General features: G+C 32.4%; 1 protein-coding gene across 1 annotated transcript; it reads left to right on the top strand.

Annotated features, from left to right (window-relative positions):
* Positions 1-1,376: 1,376 nt before the first annotated feature.
* Positions 1,377-11,142, top strand: LOC111711054 (protein c-ets-2-B). The gene is made up of 14 exons (XM_023485292.1): positions 1,377-1,424; positions 2,038-2,155; positions 2,230-2,266; positions 2,756-2,814; positions 3,305-3,412; positions 3,881-3,995; positions 4,539-4,606; positions 5,118-5,217; positions 6,098-6,282; positions 6,577-6,662; positions 7,309-7,383; positions 8,292-8,329; positions 8,873-9,000; positions 10,685-11,142. Exons 1-14 carry the CDS (start codon positions 1,394-1,396, stop codon positions 10,770-10,772), a joined length of 1,236 nt encoding a protein of 411 aa, XP_023341060.1. The 5' UTR covers positions 1,377-1,393; the 3' UTR covers positions 10,773-11,142.
* Positions 11,143-11,342: the final 200 nt, after the last annotated feature.

Consider the following 11,342-nt stretch of genomic DNA (forward strand, 5'->3'; position numbering starts at 1 on the left):
AAAAAAAACTACAGAAAAAGAGCAAGTTCAATTGCAAATAAACTGGATTCAACTCAATTGCTATTAAACATAATTGCATACGATCAGTAAAGTTTACATGAGTTATTGCAACCAAATCGGTTGCAACCAAGCCAGCTGCAATTAAAATCAGCTACAATCAGCAACAACACTTGGTTGCATTCAGCTTTGTTGCTTTGAAACGCAATTTCAATCAGCAACGTTTGCAAACTGTTACGATTAAAATAAAAATCAATTGCAATCAGCACCGGTTGCAATTGATACTCAGTTGCAATCATAAAAGGTTTCAAACAAAATCATTTACAATCCGTTTGATTGCAATTAAGTTTTTATTGCTTATGAATATTGATTGTAATTGTTACTGATTGCAGCTGATTTGATTGCATCATCGTTTGATTGCATAAGAGTTTGATTGCAGATGAAAGTGTTCCAATAAAGGAAAGAACGATAATCTGAACTAAATTTTTTTTTAAATTACTAAAAACGATCGAGCATGAAACTTAAGGCAAATAAATTCCCTTATAGCCCTATAAACCCGGGATTAGTTATAGTCGAACATTTTGCTTAAACTATACGCTTATCTACAATTCGAATATTTTACTTAAACTATACGCTTATCTACAATTCGAACATTTTGCTTAAACTATACGCTTATCTACAATTCGAATATTTTGCTTAAACTATACGCTTATCTACAATTCGAATATTTTGTTTAAACTATACGCTTATCTACAATTCGAATATTCTGCTGAAACTATACGCTTATCTACAATTCTTGAGCTCGATATCCATTGTGACAACTTAAAAAAAAATGTTGACACGCGACACCGAGGCGCAATTCTACATGATAATTCACCAAAACCATACTGCCGTTTTACAATTATCATACAGAGAAATTTTTATTTATCCATATATATATACTTAGCTTGTCTGTCTGTTTGTTTGCATACAATAAACGTCAAAACGGCCGAACCGATCGGGCCCAAATTTTGTGTGGGACCTTAGTAATAAATCAAATCGTAACTTATTTTATTCCAAAAAGTCCCAATCATGCTTGCTGCTATAGCTTCCGGTGATACATGAATGTGCGTAGATCGTACATTTATAATTGTATAATTAGTAAATGGTACATAATTAGGTTTCTGCTTTATACTCTCTATTTGAATATATTAAGAGAGTCAGTGTGAACAAAACATGATCCAAAAAAATGATAATTAACAATTCTACAAATCAGCTCATAATATAATTAATTTTGATAATTTGTAAAGAAACCCCCTGTTGGACCAGAAACTCTGATTTTTCTGGGTCGCCCTGTATAGCTTTATAGGTTTAAGTATAGTATTAGTTATGATATCGTTATCAAGCTATAAACAGGATGCAGGCCTTGTACCATCAAACTTCCAGTAGTAAGAATAAGATACAAAAATATCCTTGACGGAATTATATTTTTATCAAAGAGAATGGAATATATATTAGAGTGGAATTTAGACAATCCCTCGGTATGACTTTTGTTAGTCCCTTTCAGCCTGAAAGGGAGTTCAAAGTGTACAAATCATGTAAATGTTCACAAATTATCTGCAGTAGAGTATATTAATACAGTATGTTCTCTAGACTATCCATTTCATTTTCGAATTTTTAAAGCTATTAAATAAACTTTATGATGAATTAGGTGAATAAAAAACATCATTTGATTTATTATTATAATGGAAAATCATCGTTTGTAAAGTGAAAGGTATAGAGTCTATGTGAAATGATCATTGGTCAATTATGAAACCAGCCTATTCCATAATTTGGTTTTCTTTTAATATTAATTTTAGATTTTCTATAAGATGATATTCCAGGGCCCAAAAGGTTATATAGAATAAATATGTGAAGTACACCAGCAGTATGGAAACAGTACAACAAAATGGCCGTTTTACACCTTTTTCTAGTTAATTCCACTCTAATATATATTCTATTCTCATCGATTTTTATATTGCACAAAATAATTTGTAAACCACCATTAAAATTAATTACTAGATTCAAGAATTCAAATTCGATTCGAGGAAAATCTGCAGAACAAATCGAAAGGAGCGTTAGATGAAGCCGATCCTAATCCATTAATAGATGAAGTCGATCACGGCCGATCAATTTTAAGGCAAAACATATTTTAGTAGCATTTTGGTTAAAGAGATTTGTTAAGAACTAATGATACAATGATATAATTATTAGGAAATACAAGAGCACCAAGAGAAAATTCTGCTTTAAGGAAATCGAGGGAAAAATCCTGTTAAATAAAATAATTCATTTATTTGGACAATTTTTTTTCCAGAGATTTTCCGATTATAAGGAAAAAAAATTCCTTTAACATTTCCTAAAAATAGTTTTTGATTAAATATTAGATTAATTGCAGTTCTAAAAAGTAAAAAATTACTCAAAAAGATTTGTGCTGTTGGAAGTATTTGTTTCAAAATATTAACAATTTTGGAAATCAAATGACCTGTAGAGGAAAATTTATCTGAATTATAATTCCATTTTTAATTTTTGTTTCCTATGCAAAGAAAATAGATCATTTCTATAGAAACATAATGCTTCAGTGTTTTCATTAGAATTCACCAATAACGAGTTTGGTCATAAAGATTCGATAGGAAGGATGATACAAATATTTACTCCAAGTTAAGAGACAGGGTGTCCCACGAAACATGCCATTTGGTGAATGTTTTTCTAAAAACAAATTTTCCTCACCTTATCATCTCAGAACAATTGTCGCTCTTCACCTCAACCATTTCTTCAAGATAATATTAACAATATTCTCAGGGAGATAAAATAATTTATTTACCTACAACTGTGTATAGTCCAACGAAAGTGAATTTTACTTGCGCGCAATAACGAGCCCTAAAATTCAGCGCAATTCTACGCAAATTGAGGACAGTTGCGTGCAATTCTGCACCGTTGGGCGCAATTCCGTGCAATTCTGTGCAACGGAATTCCGATTGACCCTAGTATCTACATGAGTGTCTTCTCTATAATAGTAAAATTAAAATAATATAAAATTAAAAAACTAAAATGAACGTAATTACCGGAAGTTTTTTAATAAAAAAATATGGCGCAAAATTTTCTGTTACAAAATATTTTTTTCTGTAAAAATATCAATTGTAGTTCGTGAAAATCTCTTTCCTCTTTTACATACTGGTTTGAAAGAAATGGAAGAAATTAAATTAAGAAGCAATGATATATTTTTCAATGTATCTCCATTCTTAATATTTGGTTGACCCTAAAGTGTAAAGATTGATATCTCTGTATATAGTGTATCACAAAACGATGTTATTGTTGAATATATTGATGAAGCTGATTTGGAAAATTCATCTCATGGTAGAATACCGTCTCCAACTCTCCAACAAATTGAAGCTGAAAGGTGAAGCCATAAATTAATTAAAATAACAGATAGGACACTAGATGTCGTTTTTTTAGATTTATGTGTGTTTCGTTCACAATCTCTGTCTTGTAATTCTGTTCTACGCAGACTATGCGTAACTCCTTTGGGCTTCTGCCTCAGGGTTATTGTGAACGAAACACACATAAATCTTGAAAAGACGACACCTGGTGTCCTATCTGTTATTTTAATTAATCTATGGGTGAAGCCAATAAAAAAATGAGAGAAAAGAGAGGGAGGAAAGAGGATGGAGGGGAGGTGGAGGAAAGGGAGGGAAGGGGTAACAAGAACAAATGACTAAAAAACTGGCTCTCTTGAGTCCTGGCCCTGATATATTTGGGACATTTGAGACTTTTCTTCTTCTAAACCGAAAAATATAATGGGGAAAATTATACATTTACAATTTTCTTTACTTGCACAACTATGTTTGGAATATGCGTATATTTTTAGCTACTGGAGATTGAGAAAGAGTGATGCTTCAGATTTAATCGAAGACGACCTCTCGTTCCCGTCTTTGGATTCGTATTCTAAAGACGACATTTTGTCAAATGCGTTTTCTAAGTTGGTACTGATAAATTCTATTCATTTACAATTAAAGCTTCACAAATACTAAGCTTAGCAAATCTAGCTTCTTTGAGATATATAAAAATAATTTATGGACTATTTCTGAGTAATTGGTTTAAAACCTTTAACAGGATCAGTATTACTTATATTGTCATCATTGTAAGAAGGCTAGCTCGGAGACCTTTAACATTTTTCCGTTTATAAATCATTGAAAAAAGGACAGCTTAAATTGAGACAATAAAGGGGATTGGCCCATTCACACGGCACCCTTAAAATCTTGATAGCTGATAAATAATGTCGAGGATATCGTAGCTGTTCCAACTTGAAAAGTCTTTATTTCTTACAACTTGCTCAATTGTTTCTCATGAAGAATGCTCAAGTCTGATTTTAATTAATTTTCATCGAGAAACAAACATTTATCAAATAAAGCTTTTAGACACAGCTGTAAATCGGACATGCCACTCTTAAATTACGGCTATAACAGTCTTTTAAAACTCCGAACCGGTCAGGGTTCGATGTGTGGAATCATTTATTTCTAATTCAGATTTGTTCTCGATTAGAGAAATCATGGAAATCATTCTGTACTCGAAACAATATACCCTCAGATCCCAGGTATTATTTCACTTGATTTTTAAATACTAGGGACTTCAGCTGAAGCCTTTTTTTCCGTTAGTGTAGTTTTACTTTGTAATCGTCTCCGTTTAAAAACAATTGCGGACTAAAAAAAGACAGCTTCCAATCATCCGATGTCGGAGCTCCACAAAAGACATTTGTGGAAGAAAAAAAATAGTTCCGACTGCTATTAAAAACAAATAATTTAGGGCAAAGGAATTGAGTTTCTGTCACAAATTCCTATATCTTTGCAACCAAGTACCGTAAACCTTTGATATTTCAAACTGTAAATTATGTTAGTTAAGATAGTCTAAGTTTGAAATATCAAAAGTTTACACAGACAGGTTGCGAAGATATAAGGATTAGAAAATTTGAGTTTGTGACAAAGACTCACTTCCTTTTTAGAAGAAAAAAATCAATTCAAAATTAAACAGAAAGAAGGTTACAAGTATTCCAGATTTTTCTGATCCTCCCTTTATGTACTCCTTTATGTACGACGTACGTATTGAAGGGTGTGGTGTACTGATGATATCCTGAGCTGGATGGGTTGGGTTGGAGAACAGTTTAGAATTAGGGTTCAACCTCTTCTCGATAAAATCATTTCTTGTAAGGTAAATCATTAATTAAAGTCTTTATACGAGTGAAAAAGAGAATCTCGAGGAAAAAGTTTTTAATTTCCTTCTTTGTCTATGCTGTAAAAATCCTATACGTCACTTTTAAAGAAAATCTGAAATCGAAAATTATCAAATTTTTGACTGAAAATAAGGATATCTCCATATTTAACATTTAAGTGACCGGTGTCATGAGGTAAAAATATGGAAATATTCTTATTTTCAGTCTAAAATTTGATAATTTTCAATTTCAGATATATATATATTGTACAATTGGTGCGTTTAATTTTCATTGAACTATTCCAAGACAACTTTTAAGTCTTCTTCCTGTTCCAACTGGGTCCAACTGTATAAAATCAAAAATATCAAATCAAATATGCAGGGCACATAAATAGGAAGTGTATTTATTTCGTAAAACTATCCCTTTTGCATTACATAGTTTGTATTTGTACTGTACGAACTGTACAGTTTGCTCTTACTGATTGAAAGTCAGCTCGGTACTTAAAATGTACCGGAGTTTACAGTGTGAAGAGTAAAGATCAATTCTAGTGGCTTTTTACAATAATCAAATCAGATGGCAGCAGATACACAAGATAAAACTTTACTTCACGTTCACAAATTTTTAAATTTAAATTTTAACAATTTTTATGAATAATTAAATAAAGGATGCTAATATTAGGTGCTAGTACATCAGCGAATGCTCCTATTCTTGTGACACACAATTTACATTTCTATATTTCTTGTTCTCCATTTTCTTCTTGGGCCATCGCAGCAGACGTTACGTTCACAAATGGGAATGGGAAAAATTTAACGCTTGACTAAAATATTTTTCCCATGCATTTGGAAAAAACTAAATTTTTGTATCTTCCCATTTTATTAGATGAAAGGATGCGAGCTCTGTTCCCTGACCAAGGATGAGTTTATCTCCCGGCTTTTCAGCTTCGAGCAGTTTAATGCCCCGAAACACTTTATGGTCCCGGAACACTTTATAGTCCCGGAACAAGTTACAGATCTCGTCTGGGAGCATCTTAAAGCTTTAATTCAAGATTCAAATTCAGTTCAAAGGTATAAAATAAAAGTTTTTGCTTACACAGACCCATACAACTGTGGAAGAGGAAAACGACAGTGAGACTTAAACAACAGCAATCGTGCAGTCATGTCAGGCAACTAAAAAACTATTTTTCTTTATAAAAACATCAAATACATATAAGATTGCATAAATGTCGTAATCCTAATCCACTGTTTTTTAATGTTACCGTAAATGGTTTTATTACATAATCTAAATTAAATTAGCTACAAATTACACAATCCTGGCAGCCACATTTAAAGACAATAATTCCTTCATTTTATTTCTTCTAGATGGCAGCAGTGTACATTCCAACCTGCTGTACCCAGTTCTGGAGGGTACAGTACGGTACATAGTATTCCTATGTTCAGTGCCGCAGGTTATACATACTTACAGTGGTCAGTGTGATATGTCCTTCTAAACCTGAAAATTCAAGGACGACAAAGTAAAATGGCTAAATCAAAAATATTAGAAAAAAAATAAAAAATGAATTTAAGCGAAACTAAACATTTCCATTAAACCAAGTCTAGTGATTTTTGGTTTAATTTTTCCCCAAACTTTATGTACTTCATAAAGCACTAAAAAGTTTTTCTTAAAATTGCTATAGTTACTAGTTAGCGTCTTTTCTGTTGGAAAGTGTTTTTCTTTGTGGTTAACCCTTTGTTTGAAAATACAAACTATTGGTTTAAGCAATGAACAAAGTCAAGGGAAAGTAAAAAGTTAGGAAAATAAACATAAAATATAGTTTTACAAGTTAGATACAACGGGACCCACAAACCTATTGAATATTAAGATGAACGTTATGACTTAAGTTTTGATCTTAAACTGTCATAAAACACAGCATTGTGCAGTGTTCACAGACCCTTTTTTCTTAAAAAGATGATTTTCAAGGTCTGGTTAAACATTTTTGCTTTTTGAACAACATCAAAAACGCATAAGATTGATTTACTGTCGTCTTCCTATTCCACAGTTTTTTAGATCTCTCTGTATCTGACTGTAACTGGTAAAAGTATTTTTACCCCCAGGACCTATCCAACTCTGGCAGTTTCTCCTGGAACTGTTATCAGATAAATCATGCCAGAGTATTATAAGATGGACAGGTAATAATTAATGAAATATCTTTTTCTACTTTTATTTTATTTTAGTAAATATAAACAACAGGGTATCTTAAAGGGACTGAGGCGTATTTTCAAATGACCCACCATGCAAAGATGGCCATGTCCGATTCACAACATTACCCTAAAAAGCTTTGTCTGATCAAGTATGAATCGACTATTTAATGGCAAATATATATAACTTCTTTAACAACTTCTTCTTTAATCTCCGGATTAAATATGCTTGTTCTCCTCTTGTTATTAATCTCCAGATTGACTAACCTATCGGGATTAAGAATATCCCATTTAAAAGCTCCCATCTCTGATCAATTAAGACTTTTAAACTTGCTACTACAGGGTTATGCTGCTTAACTTGCAAGGATGAGACTTTAGATACGACTGTACGGAATTTCTTTGGTCTTTATTTTTTAGATTTGTGGTTCCTTGGAGCTGTAAACTTATTTCTTTCTTTGTCAAACTATTGATGAATTATAATCAAAGTTAACCTTCAGATTATTACGTTTAAAAAGTTTAAAGTCTCATCTTTTGTGGTTATAACCCTTATATTTGAAGTAAATTTTATTTAAATTTAGAACTTATTTTACAATTAATAAGAATGTATAAATCTTCGTTCCGTGTAAACCAATTTGCACATATTTCATGTTCAACACACAATTTTAACTCTAAATCAAGAATATTGTTTCCATTTAAGCATTCTAAAGCCTACAAAAAAGTTGATATTAAAAATGTCCAAAAATTGGCCGTCGGTTTAGAATTGGGACTCTTGTATCATCATATTAACATTTTACTTATTGTTTATCTGTGTGTTTTTCAGTTGCGAACCCTTTCGTAAAGAAATATTACTATTCGTAGAGGGAATTTTGTAAAGAATGATAGCAAAGTTTGTTGTTCAGGACAAGGTTGGGAGTTCAAACTTGCAGATCCAGATGAGGTTCGTTAACTTTAACATTAAAACTTATCACATATTGGAAAATTATATTTTGTTAAAAAGTTTTAATTTATGAGGAGTGTTGTCGATAAAAGGGTTTTAACAATTTCAAAAAAATAACAGTAAGATTCAAAAGAAAAACTGAATATTGAGACATGAGCTCCCATGGCTTCCCATGAATATTGTTCAGTAGTCGGCGATTATATCAATACTATGAAGACAACTTTTAACAAATAATGCATTAATCTCTAACAAACATCTTTCAAATTACATGTTTACAAGTAAAGAAAAAAAAAACTGTTAATTGACAACTTCTCGTTATTTAATGGTCGAGTATTTCTGCTGTTTGAAAGCTTGGCTGAAATCAAAATTGAAATGGGAAGTCTTCTTTACTGTACTGATTCATATATATGACGCCTGTATAATTAAGTTTATTGTTCAAAAGGCAGATGTAGAATAATGTTAAGATATTTAGTAAAAGTCGGCATTTTACTCAAATATATTAGAGGGACAACTGTCTTACATATATTTTATTGTTTTGTTCAGGTTGCTCGTAGATGGGGATTACGCAAGAATAAGCCTAAGATGAATTATGAGAAATTATCCCGAGGTCTCCGATATTATTATGATAAAAATATTATTCATAAAACCTCCGGGAAAAGATATATTTACAGGTAGATGTAAACAACAATCATAAAAAAATCTAATTTACAATCAAACTTTTACAATAAAAACAAAAACATAAAAATTGACAAAGAATATTTCATTGTAACAAAAATAATCTCGGCTTCATGGAAAAAGATTCAAGAGAATGAAATACTAAATTATTTTACGACCATATTATGGTAATATATATAAAATGACAGACATGAAGAAAACATGATTTATGTTGTTAAGTTAAAATAATAAGAAAATATGAAAACCATATCTACAGTTTGTTTTCATTTGGTCAAACAGGGAACTTAAGGGAACTTTACTTTACCAAGGGTTCCCGAGACCAATTTTGTCTACAAAACATCCAGAGTGCAGCAGGGATGTTTTGCAGGCGAAATCGGTCGAGGGAACCCGTGTTTCAGTAAAATCTTTAATTTCCCAAAAGGTATGTTGTACACAATTTCGTCAACTTTTAAGATGAAAATGCGCAAATTTTTATACGAGAACTTCGCAGACCGGCTCGTTATTTTACTTTATTAGTCCCCTGGGACGTAATGTAACTTAACGTCCCTCTGATGGGAGAATCATAGCTCCGTTATGTTGGTAAAAAGGCGGTTAATAAATTTCTTATTACAAACCGAATTTTTTTTCTTCATAATTTTAATTGTTCCTCCCAAGTAACAATTTTGCGGAAAATCCGCGGAAATTCCCAGAAATCTTTCACAGGAAAATCCGGTGAAAATGTCGACAGCTTTTCCCAGGAATTTCTCGTAACCCATTCCCAGGAACCAGGTCCGAGGAATTTCTTGTAACCCATTCCTAGGAATTTCTTGTAACCCATTCCTAGGAATTTCTCGTAACTCTATCCAAGGAATTTCTTTTAACCAATTCTAGGGAATTTCTTGTCACCAATTCTTCAGAAAAACCAGAGAAAATTTGTAGCAAAAATTGGTCTTCAGAACCAATTCCTGGGAATTTCCCTGGAACTATTCCCAAGATTTTCATAAGAGTTCCTCAGGAATATCTTGAAATATTCACTAACAAAAGCAGTGAATAACTTAACAACCATATTGCCCCTCCAACTTTTTAGAAGTATAACCATCTTCTTAAGTCAGAATGTTATAGCCGTTTTTGATCTTCCTGAAGTTGTCATGTATTTTGTTTATTCAGACAAATGAATTGTCAGGAATTTCTTGGGGTGAAAATTTCTCAGGAATTTCCAGAGAATATTTCTGGAGAAATTCTGAGGAATTTCGTGGGGAAAAATTCCGGAGAATTTATCAGGAATTTCTCGAAACTGAGTCTCAAAACTGTGATCCCACAAAAATCTCTCATCTTGGGGACCAATTCTAGGGAATTTCTTGAGAATTTCCGAGGAATAAGTTACAGGAAATGATTCTCAAGAAATTCCTCGGAAATTCCTTAAAGAAAGTCACCACGGTTGGAGAATCTGGGGAAATTCCTCACTTTTGTTACTTGGGCTTGAGTTTAAGAGCGTCATCAATGACCTTCCCCTTATGAAAATTCTTTGAGAATGAGCCGCTCTCTTGTAATCACTGTGACGATAAAAACGAAAATATCTCCATCTTCTTAGCCTAATGAATCGTTGATGGCAAAGCTTTCAAAAAATTATTTTTAAACTTTATCAGTTTTTTAACTTTAAAGTGCAGAATTGTTGCAAAAATAATATTTGTTTAAATTTAGATTTGTTTGTGATCTGCAGAGTATACTGGGATACGGTCCAGAGGAATTCTTCAGAATTACCGGCCAACTTCCAGCCGACGATAGATGATTTAATCCTTACTTTTTATGCTTTTTACACCATATTTCCCTAGTCCCAAAACTGGAATCCCTCGTAAGGACTCCTGATTAAAAAAGGCAGAATATAATCCCTCAAAGAGGAAGGAAAAGTCTAGTTCTAAGGCAGCGAGGTCCTTTCCATGCATAGTTCCTTAAATAGGAAGGTGTCGAAAAACGGCCCCATGGTACCTTAGGAACGCACTTTTCCTTCCTTACATAGGAAATGTTTCACAGCAGAGCAAATGCGCCATAAGAAAAGTATAACTAGGTGGTTTGGGGCTCAACTAGCTACAGGGTGTCCAACGAAAAATGACAGTTGGTAAATAGTTTAGAATGTCTTCTTCCATAATTTGTTAAGTTGTTTAATACCAAAGACAATAATAAAAATATTATATATGGGGTCATATTATAGTAAACTTATTTGAAAAGTAAAATATACTTGAGCAAACGATTTTTCAAACGAAATAAACTGCAAACCGCTTTTAATTTGGAAGACGACATTCAAAACTATTCACCAACTGTCATGTTTCGTGGAACAGCCTGTATTAAAAGGAGAAATCAA

The sequence above is a fragment of the Eurytemora carolleeae genome, unplaced genomic scaffold, assembly GCF_000591075.1.
Source record: "Eurytemora carolleeae unplaced genomic scaffold, Eaff_2.0 scaffold623, whole genome shotgun sequence".
Taxonomy (NCBI): domain Eukaryota; kingdom Metazoa; phylum Arthropoda; class Copepoda; order Calanoida; family Temoridae; genus Eurytemora; species Eurytemora carolleeae.

Bases quoted from the DNA above. Each gene is read 5' to 3' on its own strand.
- LOC111711054 (XM_023485292.1), top strand. From the start codon at position 1,394: ATGCAGGCCTTGTACCATCAAACTTCCAGTA. The intron at 2,156-2,229 runs GCAAAACATATT...TATAATTATTAG, and splicing joins CACGGCCGATCAATTTTAAG to GAAATACAAGAGCACCAAGA. The intron at 7,384-8,291 runs GTAATAATTAAT...TTTGTTGTTCAG, and splicing joins GAGTATTATAAGATGGACAG to GACAAGGTTGGGAGTTCAAA.